The sequence below is a fragment of the Seriola aureovittata genome, chromosome 14, assembly GCF_021018895.1.
Source record: "Seriola aureovittata isolate HTS-2021-v1 ecotype China chromosome 14, ASM2101889v1, whole genome shotgun sequence".
In the NCBI taxonomy this organism is placed as follows: Eukaryota; Metazoa; Chordata; class Actinopteri; order Carangiformes; family Carangidae; genus Seriola; species Seriola aureovittata.
Genome location: NC_079377.1, coordinates 23482356 through 23502395, shown reverse-complemented (window position 1 = coordinate 23502395; position 20040 = coordinate 23482356). Strand labels below are relative to the sequence as shown.

The window sequence follows — 20040 nt, the reverse complement described above, 5'->3', positions numbered from 1 at the left end:
AAGATGCTCTTTATGCATGCCACTGGCCCGCGCAGTGGAGTGCATCTATCCCCGCCCACTGCAGCTCATTTAATAATTGAAAATCACTCACTGTAGATGAAAGACAAACAGGAGTGCAGCCATTATCATTCCGCACAGGGCAAACTCTTTGATATGTCACGCTGCATTCTTTTGCAAACTTGATCTCTATGCAGAGCCTCTGTGTTTTTGTCTGGGTGGACATAGATATTCTCTCAGTTGGGGGTTTTCCAAAAGCAGGGGCCACTGGGATATGTATATTTGCGCCGCCGTCAGCTTGTCAGAGTAGATACAGATTAATTCCAGGAATGTCCATGAAACAAAGCCACAGGGGTAAACAAGGGAGACATTGGGATGCAGGTGGGATAGAAGAGAAAATTGAGACTCATTGGAACAGAATAGTTGAGAAGGTGACCGGATGATAGATTGAGTTGATATAGCGGGGTCAGATTTGAAGAGCCAGCACATGTTGCTTCTGTAGGTGAAGTTTGTATTTTATTTGCATGTATAAAACTTGCATTTTTCCTCAAGAGGTGTCGGGGAGAAAAACAGAACAGCAGGCGAGGTACAAATGGCCAGAGGCAGAGATAGATAACCAAACCAACTGAGGCAGCCAATTAGGCTTTGCACTGCATACTGGCATTTTAGCCTCCATTTTAGCTCTGTGCACTGTAGGATACAGTTGCACTTCCATACGTTGATAAGGGTATATTTATGGCTCTGAAGCTAATTAAAAAACACATCTTTGCAATGCATAGCTTTTTCCTAGGACACTTCTGAAGAGCAGCCCGAGCACATTTCAGAATTCATTAGCTGCTTAATGATCATTGCCTGACGTGGCGCTCTCGCTAATGTGCCAATCAAATTTAACAGTTTACATTTCTTGAAAGTTTGAGGACCATCCAGAAAACACGGACTGGGTCTACAGTCCTTACTTTCTTTGAGGACTTCCTGTGACCAAGCAAGGAACCTGAAACCCCATGTAAGCACACACACAGAGGAAGGTAATCGGTGTGTCCGTTAAATGGGGATTGGATGCTCCTTTTCTGCTGCGGCACCGTTTTGTGATGTTGGTGGAGGTCTCTGTCAAGAAAAGTGCTAGTTGCAGGCCCTAAATATCCCCTCACTATTAATTTCTTCCTGCCAGGGCGCCTCACTTTGCACTTTTTGTCAACTCAGCGTGCTTCCAGGAGGACTGAGCCTTACCTACATTTGTCTCGAGGCAACGAGGGGCCGGTTTATGCGCAGCATCAGTTGTAGTGGCATAAGTTCGACCCGACTCACTGACTGATTGTTGATTTTCCTTTTTTTTTTCCCTCCCACCAGGTGTCGAGAAGGTTACCAGGGAATCCGCTGCGACCAGTTTCTGCCAAAGACAGACTCCATCCTGTCTGACCCAAGTGAGTTCCCACATTTCTCTTTGTACTCTGGTGTATTCAGAGTATCAACAGCCATCAAACGTATAATAAGATTGTGCATCAGATGTATAAAGGTAAACAAGGGGGTCATGTTTCCACTGGAGGGACATTTACTCTTCAGATTACTGATGTGTAATAGTGAAAATCAGATGTTCACAAACTGACACCAACAATTACCACGTGTTCTCGCCACCACTTCCTCAGCTCTGCCATGGAAGCATTAGAGACAGACTAGAGTATGATAATATTACCTCTGTGACTGTTACAGGAGCACTCAGCCATGCAGTATAAATAGAAATCTGCTGTGTGAAATCCAAAACTAGAATTTTGTCTTATTGCATTTCCCCCCTAAAATATGCAGATATTCCTCAGAAATGCTGTCAGTCGCCGCAGCAACGCAGACACGAGGTGGTTTCTCTTCTAACTACAAGATATTGGACGTTAAATTCTATGAGTGGCCCAAAGCTAGACTTCCTCAGTGCACAGTGGATTTTGTATCAGTTGGGTTTTAATGCAGGACCTCAGACGCCACAGTGCTGCTGGTGGTTGCTCTTACCAACTGGATGATTGTAGTTACAATAATTGCATTCACCTGACATCACAGGTGAGCATCAGTCCCTGATTAGAAAACCAGCAGGGCTGTGGGTCTGAAAAATGAAACCCCACTGCTGCACTGATACACACAGCGAAACAAGACCATTGCAAAGCATAAGAACAACTATTCCTTTGCAAATTCCAAGACAGAATTGAATTTCTTTTCTTTATACTGATGAAAACATTAATAACGATGCAAGAAAGTGAAATATTCTGTGTCTGACTATATATATATAACAATATATATAACAACCAAACTGTATAACAATCTCCTGGCAAGTTTTGTTTTAAGTTACAACATTTTATTGGTTTAGAACCTTAACTGTTCTTCTGTTATATTCAGCTGCTCTTTCTTTACATAAACTCATTGCTAATCCTCATATTACTTTTTAATTTTCCTCTCCATTCACTGCTCTCTAGAAAATATCCTCTCCTCCTCAGACTAATGTCACCTCTCCCATCCCATGGTCCCTCTCAGTGTCATACAGCTGAGGGAGGAACACAAATTGCCATAACTTCTGTCCTTACCACTCACTATCTGTGCATATTCATTTCCTCGTTCCTCTCACCTCATTCCAAAAAATGCAACCTTGTCACTGGGGCACCAACACAGAGGCAGTGCATTAGCTTATCCGTGACTCGCTGTAATAGCTCCATTTACCATAAAAGGACGGTGATGTGCCTCTGGGATTTTTACTTTGTATTTATCCAGTGTCAGAAAATCCCTCTCTGAGAATTACGAAATTAAAATTTCTCATCATGAATATGAAATTCTCTACTTGATTGCATTGGAGAATGTGCCATAAATGAGACGTGTAGATTAAATGTGGCAAAGGCAACAACACTGTTATCACTTGCTCTTTCTTAATATCCTTTACTTTCCAGATAATTAATTAAGTCTCCGTAATGAGGTTTTTAATTCCAAGCAAGTATTAAGGTAATTGTCCTTGTTAGAACAACATTGGTGTTCATTCAAGTGACACCTATCGCTTTGTTTGTACACCAAACCCACTGACCTGAACGTATTGGTAGCTAAGAACCGTTACCGTCCTCATCGCTGAAACAATTTGTCAAATGTCAGATGGAAACAGTTGTTGATTGTGTTTGCTACTGTATCTGTTGATCATGGTGAAGAAGCGTTAGAAAATATGTTCTCAGTCTCATTGTTTGAATCCTTGGGCACTGCTCTAGGGCCTCAAGGGGTCCAGATCTCACTGGGCCACGTTTTATATTTGACACTGTTATTAAAAAAATTAAAGAATAAAAGTCACAAGACTGCATCTAAAATGTGTTCCAATCACATTCATGCGCAGATCCCAATCAGAGTCCTTGTCAATACAAGTGCACACACTGCACACATTAAAGGTCCCATATTTTATTCTTCTTCTGTGATTTATTTGAAGTGTTGATCCATAAGAAGATATATTTGTGGTTTTTAGAACCAAAAAACCGTCTCAGTGTAGTTTCACATCTCCTCTCTCAGGCTTCTCTCTGGAGCTCTAGTAACAACAGGTCGGTGAGCCAATCAGAAGAGAGGAGGCTCTGAGCCTCTCCTCTGATTGGCTGAATGTTTTCTGAGTGATTGAAAGCGTAGCTGAGGGCGGTTCCTGTATAGTTGCGACATCACAAAGTTAAGGACTAATAACTCTGTATCCCTTACTTTAAAGTAAGGGTTCTCTGTAATGAGGTTATATATGGGATATATTTACAGGCGAGCATACAATAAATACACAAATAAATTTCTAATTATAAAGAAGTAATGAATAAATATTAACTTGGATTTAAACTAAACAATCCTCAGGAAGGTTAACAAGTGATTTTAAATTCCATAAAACTTTTCTAAAGTCAGGAGAAATTCTAGGAAACTACTCAACCTGTCAAATAAAGTATTGCTGTACTGTGCATAATATGTGTTCAGGTGCAGTTCTCAACAGTTTTCAACAGCAACATTTCAGAGTTGAGGTTAGGAGGTGGGAAGGTTGTTTGTGTATCTGTGTCTGTTTGGAAACTACAGAAAGTAGCTGCATGCCCTGACGTTCTCTGTGTCTCATAACAACAAGATCGGGCATCTGTTTGTAGATTCTCTCGGCCTCGACAACACTCCACATAACTCCAGGGGTGAAGAGAATTGACTTTCAGTATCAAGAAACAAAGTTGTTCTCCAGCAAACCAAAAACCAAATCTTAACCATAACCCCAAATAGGTTTTCTTGCCTAAGTCACTTACTGATTATTAGTCTGTTAATTGACGGGACTCTTTCAGGTGAATTTCCATATAAATTGTCTGGGAGTTACCAAGCCATTACTGAGCAATGGGGGACGAGGACAAAAAAAAAAAGAAAAGAAAAATAGAAAGTAATGTGTTTTCCCTGTTTGACATCCCAGCTGAACCCGACACATCCCCAACACCTTTCTCTTTGTATCAGCTTTAGCTCACACCACTTTCCCTCATTCATTTCTAATCTCACTCATCTATTCTTTGCAACTTTCTCCACCTCTCTTCCAAATCTCTATCCTCAATTCATTTTCTAATAGTAAGAATCGATTGGCCTACTTTCAGGTCATTCGTCTTCCTGGCTTCAATCCCGCTCTCAGCTACCTCCTTTATTTCTGAAGTCCCTGTTCACTGTTCTCTATTACAAAACACAATGTCATATAACCTATGGATTTCTTTTTTCAATAACACCACATTTTCTTTTCCTTCCTCCCCCCCCACCCCCCCATTTTATTCAACTTCTTCCTGCTTCACAAAGTTGGTAAGTGCAAAGTTGGAAAAGAAGAGTGGCAGACTGTGCCACTTCTTCTTTCCTCACCCCGCAGATAATCTTGTCATTGCATCACTTTCCTTGACTCCTTCGCCCACAGCTCATCAAATCCTAATTTCCCGGGTTACCTTTGTGTCTCCTGCTCGAGCTTGCCTCAATGTTGACACCCCTGCTCCCTGTTCCAAATTCCCCCCCAGACGGCCCCCCTCTCGCCCCCATCTGTCTCTCGCTAACCTCCTCCGTGCCATCCTTCCCTCAACACGCATCTCGTCCAAGCGTCAGACCTCATCCCTTCTCCCCAGTCTACAGTTCTCTGTCCAACTCATCTCCTAACACTAAGTGGCACAAGCCTCAGATGGACCGAGGCTCGAATTGTGCTAGCTAAAAAAGGTTCACCAGCAGGGCAGGCGAACGCTGCCAAGGACCTCTGGCATGCCGCAGTCTCGACAGAAGGGAAGGAAGTGCACGAGCGAGGAGGAGAGAAAGGCTGGGTGAAAGTGGACGCATCTTCCGAGCCGGGCTATCACACTGTCTCAGGGTCTCAGAGGACGGAGGCGGTGTCATGACTCCAGTGGTTATACAAACACAAGAGAGAGAGAGAGAGAGAGAGAGAGAGAGAGAGAGAAAGAAACAGAACAAGAAATACTAGATCCTATAATTTAGTAAATTCAAAACCTGCTTTAGATAAATTACTGGCTTCATAAACTGCAAGGCAATGTTGAATAATAGGCTCCAAGAGGAAAAACAAATGCAAGATATCCAGACACAGTTACATCAGGCTTTACGAAACAAAGAAAGGGAGAAACTGTTTGGAAAATTTTCTCTGTTCGTGGATCTCGTCACCTTCCCACAGTCCAGTAGATCCTGGCCTCTTTTTAACAGCAAACTTCTATGCTGGAGGGCTTTAGTTCAAGAGTCCCAGACTCCCCCGTGCACGGTTCAGGTCCTGTCCTGGACAGTAGGAGAGGCTGTTGAGATCCGGCTCGAAGGACCAAGTTGTTGTGTCACACCAGAGCTCACAGTGCAAATGTTCAAAGAATGCAAGATTCACCCAGAATTTATACCCAGAATATTGAGAGTGACCTCACATTCTTGCTGAAATGAGACACAAAAGAGACTCGATTCATGCCTTATCAAAGCTAATGATAACAACGAAGGTCCCTGCGCTCCTCTCTGACAACTCCGGTCTTAAAGGAAGACACAATAATGGAAAAGTTCTATACAGGATAATACAGTTTCCCTTTAAGATGGTTATGTTTGTCATAAAGTATCCCAATTTTTCCAACAGAAACCTTCACTACAAATCACATCAATCGATATCTTTCGATGAATGGATCAAGTTCTGAGAGCAAAGGCTTTTAGATTTCCCAAATATACAATAAAATTAAAATTAAAATAGCAAATTCTATAAAAAGCAGCAAATTCCAACACTGGATTTGAGGAGTTAAACAATGTAGACGTTGAAAAAGGTCCAAACAAATGAATGCTGTGCAGCCAGACATCGCTCAAAGCCGAAGAGTTTGATTTTGGATTCTGTTGGAGTTTCCAAACATACCGAATATGTGAGGCTGAATCAGGAATAAGGAAAATGTGTACAAACTGCACAAGACATCTAGAATATTTCCATTCGATAGTAGCGGGAAAGTGTTGGGGTTTGAATATTTTATTCAGCGCAAACATCGTCTGGCCTCGATACACAGCTGGAACAAGTTGATACAGAATGTGAATAGCGTCAGTCAGTGTGGAGAAAGATGATTTTAACAACCTTAAAGAAATGAGGTGAAAAGGAGTGTGGAAGCGAATAGTAAGGGGTCAGTCATTTATAAAAATTTATTTGAGACTAATTTAGACTAATCATTTATGGATCAGGAGACGGCGTAACCCTCAGTATCAGCTTTAAAAAGAGAGATGCAAAGGGTTTTATTGATTTTTCTGTCCCAAGCAGCTGTAAACAAGTGTACCAAAGACTTCAATTTCAAATGAGCAACACCCTCACCACTTTTGGTCTTGAATGTAGTATTATAAGTATGGCACAGCTTCAAGACTTCAAGGCAAAGACGACAGAAAGTTCAACACGGATGCAGGACGACGAACAGCTTACTAAAGGAAAAAGGAGAGGTTGTCCACTCGATGAATTTTACAAGCCCCTTAAAGATGTTTTTATTGTTTTACTGATGAAGCCTGACAGTTAAAACATCAGCGAATGAGCAGCTGAGACCGGGGGGGGGGGGGGGGTTAAACAGCCTGTGATGTAGCTTGGAGGCCAGAGCTCTTAAACTCTCATAAGTCAAACTAACTTCCAGCCGGAGCGGAGGATCTTAGCGGGGGCCTCCACACGACTCACTGATGTGCATTTAGCTCTCAAAATTGCTGACAAGGCTGAACGCCGAGTTTGTCACCTAACCTCGCTCGACGGGATGCGTTTGAGATCAAAGATTTGTCTGGGTTTCCCCTGAATCTGTCAAAGATGCAACAAAGGCTTTTTCTTTTTTTTTTTGCTGTTGTTGTTAGCCTTACATACAGTACGTCAAATATTTTTTTCATTTCAAAAGAAACTGAGTTCAAACTGCTTTTGTTGTCGAGACGTCTTTTGTTGTTCAAACTGGGAGGTTGCTGATTGGCACTATCCATTCTGAGGGACTTGCGCAAGACAATACAGCATTCAGGAGCTGACGTAGACGAGACTCTAAATGTATTCTCTTTGAATAGTGTTCCCTCGCTCCTCTGCCCCACCTCGATCTCTCTCTTTACTACTCTCATCATCTACATAGCCCCTCTGCAATCATTGTCTCGGTCACATTGGAAAAACATATTCAACCCCTCTGAATCAAAGGGCCGGGGAGCTGAGACGGACAGTTTTACAGCGCTGGAAGGCAGAGTGAGAATCAGCACATTCTCATCTGCGGCACATGCATCATATCACACCCCATAGAGCCACAGAGAGAGATTTAAGAGATTTAAATCTGAAGACAAATTTAATTCACACTATCTTTATGAGATTTGATTTCATGCTCGGCAGGTTTGCGCGCACCGCGGATGATAACACTGCAGTAATCATGCAAGTCCAATTTCCCCGAGAATACAACCCTGTATTTCATGTAGTATTGCATGTTTCAATCCGTAAGATATAAGAGAAGCATGAAAAGTGCGATTGCTTTGAGCGTCATTCTTTTATCATGCGGGCAACTGTCGAGTCGAAGGGGCAACGAGAGCCACCTTGGTTACAATGATGCTCTGCTGAGCGTGTGATCGGTGTTGTTTACTCACAACTGTGCAAAAAACTTCATGCAGCATCTCAGTGATGCTCACAACAAAATATTATTTAGTTGATTACTTATACAGCTACACCCAGAAGCTCCGGGGGTGGTGCTCCCCCGACGCTAACCTTTTAGATAATTTGAAAATCAGTTAAGTATCACAAATCTGCTCGTGGAGTTATAGCAACATAATGAGAATACAGGCCTAAATAAATGATATGGGAGTGAGAGAACCAGCTGCAAACTAGATGAGCAAAGTGCAGATATGTAGTCGATAAAAAACATGACCTCAAAATGAGTGGACATGAACATGAACACTGGTACAAGCTGAAGCCCAAGGAGCTGCAGACCTGTGGCTGCCTGCTCTGATACTTGTTGCACTTTAGACCTAATTCCCTAAAGACTTGACTTGAGTGATAAACTGTTTGGGCCGACAACACATCGCTGATCCGTCAGTCGTCCCCGACCTCCGTCCTGAGAGGTTCCACTGGAGGCTCTTGACCGTTAGATGACTTTAGACTTGGACTTGGACTTGGCTCATAAGACTCTGAGCAGCTTTGGTAATCCCAATCACAAAGACTTATAGTTTAGTTTTTATCTGTTGTGAATATTTTGGATGCTTTTAATGAGTTTTTGTACAACATTCATTGTAACTGATATTTCGGATATTGTGTCCACCAATTGTGTGATACGGCATCTTTCAATTTTTTCTGATGGCAGAATAAGATGGGTCTCTTTTTTCACCACTAGGCGTCGCAAAGTCAGACATTTTAAAATGTTACACAGTAGGCCTTTAAGTTTAGGACGTGATCAACTCCTCTGACAGCCGTCAGTAGAAAGCAGTAGGTAGAAAGCTGCGCGGTTAGCAGCTACAGAGCGCTCCTCCTCAATGCCCTTGGTTTAGTTTTCTCACAGTTCTGCACAGGTCTTTTGTATGTGTGTGTATGTTTTTTCTTGTGTGCGTATGTATCTGTATGTGTCTCCATCCCGACGTTCCCACACAGCGCCGGGAAAGGGGGGGGGGGGGTCTCAGGAGACATCTTGTTGAATTCACACCATCCGAAAGACGAGGACAAAAAGCAGCTGGTTTAACACTCAGAAGTTCTTACACTCCTCCTTACACTGACTAATCGTGGCAAAGCAAATCCAACCTACCAGCATATGGATAAAGAACTGTCAGGTCTGCGACGGTCTCACGGTACCAAAGCCACGGCGGGTCTGAGTGATCTCTCTTATGATGTGAGTTTCTTCATCGCCTGTCAATCACCGCGAACACATTAAACGCAGCCTTTGAATCCTGGATCTAGATTTACTATTTTATATTTTATAATAATAGGAATGATAATGCTTGCTTTGTATGAAGGTCTCGCTGCAGAGGCACAGACTCGTTTGAGTTTAATTGGTGTGTGTCCAGGGTGAAGGAAATGGCAACATTCACATCTAGACTACCCATTAAAACAACAAAAGAAGTCTCTCTTTGACAGCAGGTCTCTTTGAAACCACATGAAAAGAATTCATCTCACACATTAACAGTGTTCACCATCCCCTTTCTCTCACTCCAGCTTGTGTGTTTGTTTGTGCTTGTATGTACCACTCTATACTGGGTTACAATTAGTAACATAATCAGGCTGTAATTACATTCAGATTGCAAGTGAAAATATAAATAAAGACACAGAGCAAATGTACCCTGCACTTTCATGTACGAAAAATCAGGCAGTCAGAGCCGGAGCTGTTGATTACTTAACATTAGGATCATTTATCAATTAATGCTACAGCGACATTCGTTAGAGTTGATGAATTTCCTTTTAAGAATGAAAGTATTCAAACCGGGAAATTTTCTAATGTTTTTATCGACAAATCTAATGGCGTAAGTCTCCTGTAATCATCTTATGAAAATGAAAAAATCGGCATAACATAACACCAACAATAAAGCATTACAATATTTTACTCCTTAATTGCCAAAGGAGTTAAGTAATTAAGTACATTTACTCTAACTACTGTACTTAAGTACAACTTTGAGCTACTTGGACTTCACTTGATTATTTCCATTTTTATTTCCAGTCCTAAATTTCAGGGTTCAATGGTTTCTACTTTCTACTCCACTACATTTATTTGTCGGTTTCAGTTAAAAGCTAAATGTTATCATCGTCTCTGTTGAAAGTTTGACCTGTGCTTTTCCTGCTAAAACAAGTGAAAATGTCTGCTGTGAAAAAGGGGCCGTGATTAGAAATATAGAGGTGCTGCTGAGAGCGACAGCAGACACATACCGTGCGTACACCGCCGAGAGAAAAGGTAGACAATCATTAAAAGATAGAAGAGAAATGAAATATAATATAGTGCATACAGCAAATAGTGATCTGAGGGAATCTGGCATTGAAGCGTCCTTGCGGGGTTCTCAGCGTTTCTTTTGTCGACTGCAGAGGCCGATTGCCTTGTCTGCAGTGACCCGAAGTTTGTGGTTCTAAATGGCGAAAATAATTCACCGATACTGAAGCATGGGCGGCTTCACAAACTCTCAAGTTGTCTTTTTTCCCCAGACAAGTTTCATCACTCTGGTAAGTCCAGTCATGCTGATAGCGGGTACAGGATCATTCTTTGCGCTTTCGTTGCATAGCGAGGGAAAGTATGGTGCAGGCATTATGGGTAAAATATTGGTACATGGTGGCAGTAGATTCTCAGGAAAGCTCTGTCCCCAGCCTGAGCTTGCCAAAAGGTTCATTCACTGGCTGATGGTGTTGCTTCCTGCATGACAAACTGACTTCCCTGCAGGCAGACAAGGTCATGCAGGACAGTTGCCAACGTGTTGAATATACTTTGAAAAGGTTCGGACGTGAAGAGAGGTGTGTTATCTTTGTGCCTACAATTATCGGGCCGCTCGTAACTTGCTGAGAGGCTGCTATTACCTGTGCTGGTCATTTTTGGAACGGTTCACCTGTCCACATGCTAATTAAAGGTTCCTCTTTCAGGGGCTGAACGCTGCAGCGTCATTTACACCCAGTCTTTCCAGGTTCCAGGTGCACAGCGGGGCGTTGGCAGTTTGCTACTGATACCTCTCCTCCTGTCAGCTTCTACTGAAACACACACACACACACACACAGGCAGTGGTTAATTAGCTGCAGGTGCGTCTCATTGGCCAGCTGGGCCGCTCCTGGCTCGCTTGCATCTTGACCAATGCTCAGTCTCCACCCCGGCTTACCGCACTGACACCGAGCATTAGAGCGCTCTCTTGTCTGTCTGCCTTCAAGAATCACAGACAGTATCACAGGGCGGCGTTGTCGTGGCTGCTGTTCCTGTGAGCTGCAGCTGGTCAAGGTGAACACTAGATTAAACACACACACACACCGCCGAGCGCATGTGTGTGCCCACACGTGAAGCCCTCAGCGTTTCTCTGTCGAAGAGTCGGCCTGCACGGATTGAATGTAGATTCCTAAAAGAATTACAACCCTGAAAGTATGGGATTTGTGCTCGAGGCTATAGGCTGATCAAAGTGAATCACATACATTGTGCTTTCTGTCTGGCATTAGCAGAGTCAGTGATAGCCGATTCTTTCCGTCGTATTTCCCTCTGCCTTCAACAACAGAATCAATTCTGCACTCATCTCTTTTTAAAAACACATTAAGCTACATTGTCATCTAAAATTATATTCATCCCCCCGTGCATGAACTCAGTGGCAAACGTAAAATCGACTATCGCAATGGAGCTTAATGGATACTGATTGCCGAGACCAATTTTACCTTCCGCACGTCTATTGCTACGGACAGGAGTAGCAAGCAATCAAAAACGAGGAGCGAAAATAGAGGCAGAGAAGAGAACAGAAATTCACATTGATTGCGGTAATTCATCCGGCATGCACCCCCGTGTGGCTCGGCTTTCTAAAGATATTTACACAAATGTTTTTGGGCCCGAATATTAAAAACAATAACTTTGTCATTTATTTCCTCCCACTGTTGTTGTTTTTTTTCTTTCTTATTCATTCTCCGTTGAGCCTCTGATCAAGACTTTTGGCCGTGCCCACACACAGACCCTAATGGATCTGGAAGGCCCAATTTATAGTGAAGTATGGGTCTTGTCAGCTGGTGCTTAGCGAAGAATATGGCAGCGGGGATGCAGATTATCCCAGAGCAGTGGTGGGCTGCTGTGCTCGCTGCTTGCACCCACCCTCCAGTCACAGGTCATTAATAACTGGGTAAGGTTGGCAGACGGGGCGAGGCAATTCTCCCGCCCTGTCTCACAGTGGCACATTGCTTTCTCCCTCTCCATCCCTCTGACTATTCTTCGTGTTTCCTCTACAATATTCATTCCTTTCTGCTGCTCAAAGTTTGTTTTTGTTTTTTTTCTACTTCAACTTTTGTCCATTTGTTTATTATTAAGTAATGAAACACCTTCAGCCGGCGTCAACCAAAGTTGGCTGAGGGAGTCTGGGAGCAGCCAGCCGCTTCACCTTACTCTATAAAAAGAGACACAGAGAGCAGAACCCACGTTGCTCCAGCCTTTGGGGTCAGATTTAAAAAAAAAAAAAAAAAAATTTCATTTAAAGGTACCATTACCAAAATGGTCCCACATTCAGCCCCTAAAAATGTTTCAGTGTCACAATCCAGTGTAGGTAATAAGTGAATCTGGTCTGGTAATATGACCTGTGGGTGCGGCTGAGTCAGCTGGAAACACGCGCTTGAATTGGCAGGATGAGTGTAACATCAGCATACCTGAAGTCAGACTACTTGAAGAGGATGGTGTGTCTAACTCCAGTTTTACCCAGCACACCCAGACGTTTTGTTTATTGAGTTTACATTAATATTTAAGTATAATCACATGACCTTCCGTTTAACTTTAGCGCTTAACTTTCAAGTTATTATAATTCAAATTATTAGCATAGTACCGTTTTATTCAATATTAATAATTAATTCAGGGCAACAAAGTGTTTCACTTTGATGCATTACATTAAACTAAACTCCAAACCAATCACTTTGTTTATGAACCATTAATCTGAGCAACAGAATTTCATAAAATAATAAAACAATATGGTCGCATCATCGCAATCTGAATCCACTAAAAGTCTTAAATAAACAGTATTGAAATGTCGATGTTACTTCGGATCCTTCTCGTTGCACTGAGAAGCACAAGAGTTCTTCGCTGCTGTGAACATCTGGTCGATGCTTGTGTCGTTCAGTATGTGTGTGTTTTTTGTTTCTGTTGACGTTTCTTCACTGCGACTCTGAATCTGACGTTCGATTCAGATAGACAGGTGTGTGTGCGTGTGTGTGTGTGTGTGTGTGTGTGTGTATATATGTAAGTAGAAGCGCATAACTGTAGCCATTTTAGCAACTGTCTCATCTAATCCCAGCCCTCCTAATAGCAGCCCCTGTGAGTTAAATGATTATGACAACTTGCCGTGAATGCAGGTGGAAAATGTGCTAATGGCCGGCAGACCTCTGTGGTGGATCAGTTGGATGAGGTAGTAGAGAAAAATGACTTTAAATTGCCCTGTCCAAATGGCTTTTTAATGCTCCTTTTCTAAAGCTTGAACAGTTTACATCTGAGGATAGTGTCATTGGGAGGACAAAGCAAGCGATGGGAGTTTCAGTAAGTACCAGCATACAGTGTCCAATGATTTATTTAGTCTCCCTCTCCTCCCCTCTTTCTTTCCATTACATACGCAAACTATATTTTATTGCTTCTCGCAGCCTATTGATCCGTATTTTCTCTCTAAGCGTAATGATTCACCAACAGCATGAATTATTACGTAATGTTCTTCATATTATGTAACAGAGAAATATCTATATTGGCCTGAGAAGTCTTGAATTATGTTCTCAGAATCATTGAGGCTAAACCCAATTGCATCCGAATAAAGGCACATTAAACATGTATAAGTAAATAATGGTTATTATACATTAAGTTATACAATAAATTATACATGCTCCACACACTTGCAATCTAGCTGTCACTTGTGGTTTTATGTGTCTTATTTATTTCCTATTTAGAATTGGTGCAGTATACTAGTGAGCAGTTTCTGGGTGACAGCTTTTATTTTTAATACAGATGTAAAACAGAGACATAATGACGAGACTAGGCAAAAAAAACTCACTCACTGGCTTTTGTCAGACATTAAAATCTGCAAAAGCAAAAAAAAAAACCCCATAAATACAATATGTGAAGTATCATAACAACTAAAATACTGAACTAAAAACTAAAACTTCAGATTCATAGTAAGTGATCCGGATCTGTTGAGGTTGAATGGGTTCGTCCCGGACCTGAGTCCCATCCCTCCATCAAGTTTGGTGCAAATCAGTTCAGTACTTTTTGCGTAACACGGTGACACGGGTGAAAATCACCTCCTTGGCAGAAGTAAGAGAAAAGTAGCTTTAGAGTTGGTGTTCACCCATCTGTACTCGTCATGGTTTGTTCTACCTCACAGCCCTTTCCTTCCTCTTTCCTAACTTCTGTCATATAGCCTCCCGTCGTTTCCCGGCCTCATTCTCTCCTTCTCAACTGCTCACACTACATATCTTTCCACCCCTTTGGTGTCGAGGTGTCTGGGTGCATTAGGATACGCTGCTTTACTTTTTGCTCCACCCAGATGTGGCTCTAGTCCAGGGCCTTTGGTCATTAAACCTCCAAGAACAAGAGAACTGATCAAGGATCAGTGCTCGGGTCACATGGCCATATTAAACTGCACTGCACGAAGAGGAGCACTGGTCCTTGATGGCTGGTGGTATAAATAAACTCCAGCTGTCCCCAGATTACCTTTTCTTTGCCCCTCTTTCCTGCACCATCTTCGTGGATGCGTCGACCAATGAAAGGAGTGATTTGACTTTCAGGGTTGTTGAGTTGTTTTTATTCTTTTACTCTGATAAAAGTTCAAGGATCGAGCTCAAGGAAGAACACACAATGTAAACATGTACATTTTATTATGATGGCATTATAAGATAATACACCGCAGAGGGAAGAGGAGTCGGTTCAGGCCTCCAGGGCTGCAGAACTAAAAGTCTATTTTTATATATATATATATGTGTGTATATATATGTGTATATATATATACACACATAGGGTGACTTGCCACATGAAACCCTCAGGATAAAAAAATGAGCTGTTGTGTGAGGAAGATCCCTGGATCCTTGACAAAAAGTATTAAAAAAATTCAAGTCTGAGCACATAAAAATTTAAAGCAAGAGGTCAACCACAAATCCAAGGAGAATTCTGATAAGACACTTCTGATCAAGGAGCTGCAGCGCTGATGGCAGCGTTCATTTTTATATTACTATCCAGGAGGTTCCCATGTTTCTCTGAACCCATTTAATCAGACTGAACTGCCATTTAGTTTTACTTCATTATTTACTCAAACTTACTTAATTTTCAGTTTGGAAGTGGGAGTTAAGCTCTCCCTGAACTAATCAGCAGTCACCGATGTATCCACCCTGTCTATGCCTTTTTTAGTTGGCACACTGACTGCAATACCAGTTGCTAGGAGCAATTAACACAAAGTTTGCCATGTCAATCCAAGAAATGTGTTGATTTAAGACTTTAAGTCGTGCTCAGTCCAGATCTCGTCAGGACACAAAAGTTTAGGGGGACACCGAGGAGCAAATAAAACTTTCAAATGGGAATTTATAGAGGGGAGAAAAAAAAACTCTTTAGACCTTCCACTCTCCACATGAGCTGCCTGTCATGCAAGATGAATCAGCTTACCTTAAAATGTCCAAGTTTAGAGAAGAGGAATTGGTTATTTATCTGGCATTTCAGCTTTATTCTGGGTAATGAAACGCAGGGAGGATGGACAGAATGAGAGAGGAGGAATGACAGGCTCGACTGTATGTGACTTAAGTACATGACATGTGCCCTGCCCTGCTGAATCATGGGTTGCCCTCTGTCTGTCTCCATCCAGCTCTCTTTCCACTCTCTCCTCCTCTTTCTTTTATGTCTTTGTCAGTCCTCCGTACCCTTCAGGCACTGTTTACTAAAGCTCTCCTTATCACTTACCACAACTACCCAAACTCTCTTTTGATATGTCCTGCCCCTCTCCATCTCTCTCATCCCCCTCACTCCTGACTCCCTCTTCATTTTATTGCTTTTGGGAACAGTTTCCTCTTTCCCTGCCTCCTCCTCTCTTACTCATTCATCCTTGCCAAGCCTGTCGACGAGTCACCCTCCGCTCTGTCTCTCGCCATCCTCTTGGTTTCCAAAAAGCCCCAGAGATGCAGTGATTCACCGACTGACCTTGCACTTCTTCATCCACAGACCCACTGCCTGGATTTCATCCTTACATTTCTGCAATTGTCATTGAATCAGGCTTATTGATAACTTTTAAGGATGCAAATCATAATCTAATGACTGGATGAAACACAGTTAAATGTGGAAGTCATTATCAGGGATGTTTTGTTACCATGATACATCAGCGAAACTCAATGAAAACATATGAAAAGTTGGTTTATTCAAATAAATGTTATTAGTTTGTAATTTCAGTTTTCACAGTTTAAAAGTTAAATTAGTTCATTTGACTTTTCTGTGATGTAAAAAAATTTTGTGATGTGCAATGACGCTGAATTACAGAGTAATTAGGAAGCTGCAATTTACATGGTGACTAAAGGATATAAAATATCGTGTAAATAAAATGAATCTCTTTGACAGATCTTTCTTCGTCCTGGAAGCTGATTAAATAAGAGCAAAATTTGAATTTCCCCACAAAGGCCTTTGATAAAGGAGCATAAACTTGAAGCTTAAAGGTATCTCGACACCTTTGAGTTTTGTTTCTGAAGTTGTTTTATGACGAAGCTGAAAACCTGCTCAGTGATGAAACGTCTTATTGCCACGTGTAAGTGAGAGATGTGAGAGTCTTTGGTGAACTGTGAATGGAGGCGGAATAGAGATAGTCTTCCTGATTTAACATGCGATAAGCTTCTTTTATTTTTATTTCTTAAATGATTAGTTTGAACTTGAAACCAAAGAGAATAAGAGCATTTTAGCTCCAAATTTAGCCTCTTTATTAATGTCGGTCATCGTATGCCCTGCCCTCTGCAGACAGATCGCCAGGCTGGAATAGAGTTCAGCAGAAGAACTGCAGTTAATCATGTATAAAGACTGAATGGTAGATAATGGTTCCTAAATCAGAGTTGAGTAAAAAAGATGCTTAATTCCTTTCAACAGTCGTACAGGATGAAATCTTCATCGAAGAGGCAGACAGATCAAATTCTCCGTAGACCAGAATGCAATGCATCCACATTATGCTACTTCACAGACTCTTTAACAGACCCCACTCATGCTCTTTTTAAAGTTTAAAAAAAACCAAAAAAAAACTTTCTCGCTTTTACCGCTCTACTGCTATAACTGGAGCCGTCACACCTACCACCTACACTTTTCACCTGCAGCTGAATGCAACAAGCTTGCACCTGTTTTAGGGATATTTTTTTTTTTTCAAAGCTATTCTGGGAAGACATCGTTGGGAAGCACAAACTAAAGTAGAAGTAGAAAAGGCATGTTGAGGGAAAAGTGGGTAGCCTACATGGAAAAGTTAAATCGCAGCAGTTCACTAAATAACTCAAGCAACATAATGAACATCACATACTGATGATACAGAATATAAAAAAGGGAGCAAGTTGGTAAAGAATGCAAAAGGTAAATAAGAAGCCCTCAGTAATATGTGTGTGTGTGTGTGTGTGTGTGTGTGTGTGTGTGTGTGTGTGTGTGTGTGTGTGTGTGTGTGTGTGTGTGTGTGTGGTGTGTGTGTGTGTGTGTGTGTGTGTGTGTGTGTAGGTTGTAGCCTAAGGGCCAGAGAGGGAGATGATGATTGACAGCTCCTTGTAGGCGTTCCCACGGTGACTCAGAGGTTGTTACTGACTATTTATTACTTTATTTGCCCCCCTGTTGAACAGCGCAGATGATAAACAGATTGAACCAATTACTCCAACTCTAAATGATACTGAATCCCATTTCAATCCAAATGATAAAACTTTGCATTAAGTGCCTTCATCTGACATTTAAATTTTGTTCTCTGCTTGTACATATTTTTTTCCTCTGGCTTTCATGAACATTCAGCTTTATGAATACACATCAGAGCTGTTTAACTTCAAGGCTCCCAAAAGAAAAAGAAAAAAAAAAAAAAACATCACCAATGTAAAATGTGTCCTTGAGCGGCACCAAAAAGAATCTGTCAATTAATTTTGAGAGTGAAAATTTCAACTCCAAACAAAAGTAAGTCAGTCAAAAAGTGGTCTCACGTGGTTGGACCTCTCTGTCTCATTTTGTGTCACTTTGCTTTAAATGATGTGCGGCGAGCGCGACATAATGTGAGGGAGGTTACTGTCAAATGGAGGTGAGGACTGTACTTTCTTCAGCTAAACACAAAAGACTGAATATTGGTGAATTACTGCGTGTGTGCACATTTGCAGATGTCTAATGGACTGCGCCCGCCCGCCTCCTCCTGAATGAACGGTCGTAATGTGAGGATGTGGGTAGTTGAGACTGTTATCAAGGGATGGAGTGAAATTAAAAATTGAAAAATCATTATCTTAAAGTTTTAATTTTACTGTATGAAAGAAAAGCTGGTTGAGATGTGAGTTTTTTTCAGGCGCTTGCTTAAAATAAACTACTCAAAGATTATTCTACTTTGGGTTCTAACATATGGCTTAAATCCATTTAGTTTAGTTGTGTTTCTCTATATTTTTGTGAACGTGAAGTGTGTGTGAGAAGCATGTGGATGATCATTTGGGCGAGTGTGATGGTAAAAAGGGTGTGAAAAAAATTGTGTGGTTAACACTGGATCTGTGAAGCTGCCATTTTCCTGGACTGTATATTTCTGTCTTAATACAATGATGAAGTGAGGCTTCACATAAGAAGGAGCAGAATCATTAGACTGAGAGAGAGAGAGAGGGGGGAGGATAAAGAATATGAAAATGAGGCATTTCATAGTAAAGGAGGATAGATGGATATTGAGAGAGCAATTAGCAAGAAGAGCTTAATTGAAATAAATTAATTCATTCTGTTCTGCAAGTTGCAGAAGCAACAAACAAAACCCCATGTAATTTATGTTTCTTTTTTTTTTTTTTTAAAGTTATATCTGTTTTGTTTATATTCAACCAAACTTCATTCACAAAGTTGTCAAATGTAGCCACAGTTTTATTTAAGCTGCATGGTTTTTTATCTCCACTGGAGGCGGAGGAACTTCACAGTAAGACAACAAACATTCAACCCTCGTTACCTTCAAGGAGCTGTTTGTAAGTTGTGCTAGTGTTACATAGCTAACGTTAGCATTAATAGCTGTTTACTTAGATACTACAGTGTGACAGGATTGTCCGGACGGGCTGGGACTAGCTGGTTAGCATGCTAACTTCAGTTGAGGAAAACAAGTGATAGAACTTAACATTGGCATTGCTCTGAAGTTTGATGCTGCACTTGCAATGCTACTTCTAGATTGCTAAGTAAACACCTGTTAATGCTAACATTAGCTATGTAGCAATAGCAAAACTTACAAATAGCTCCTTTGAAAACTTGGTGTTGCAAGCTTATTCACATATCTGGTTAACATGGAAATACATTATTATTCATTTGAGGCTATGCTTCTGTGATGTTAAGTGTTATATTCACTCTCTCTTTTGCTCCTCCTTTTATAAATACCTCCGGCTTTTTAGCATCGTTTCATCTGCTAGTTGCTAATGTTTTCCATCTGCTGTTCAGTACTGGTAAGGTTGCTAACTGTGGCTCTTTCTGAATCTGTTTGCTGAAAACAGCTGCCCGCTCATGCTGAGAACAAAGTTGACGAGACGGCTGAAAATATGCTGTACCGTAAAGTTAGTTAGTGGAAGTGGAAACCGTCAAAACTTTTTTTTTTTCTCTCTCTCTCTCTCTGCAATTTCTACCACGCTGCGTTACGATAGTGATAGTGGTGTTCCTGAGCGTTCCTGTAGTGTTTACTTTGAGTGGGAGAGTAAGCCATAAGTAGACCATCCTTTCTAGGCCTTTTGTTTGGATCACTCTGATTTATGGATGCAGAGCAGACAGC

The 20040-nt window shown here is 41.5% G+C and overlaps 1 protein-coding gene across 1 annotated transcript in view; it reads left to right on the top strand.

Moving 5' to 3' along the window:
- Positions 1-20040, top strand: part of LOC130181247 (pro-neuregulin-3, membrane-bound isoform) — a 335378-nt gene that overhangs the window by 272354 nt on the left and 42984 nt on the right. The window contains exon 3 of the mRNA XM_056395233.1: positions 1345-1418. Within this exon, the coding sequence (XP_056251208.1) occupies positions 1345-1418 (74 nt within the window). The remainder of the gene's footprint in view (positions 1-1344; positions 1419-20040) is intronic.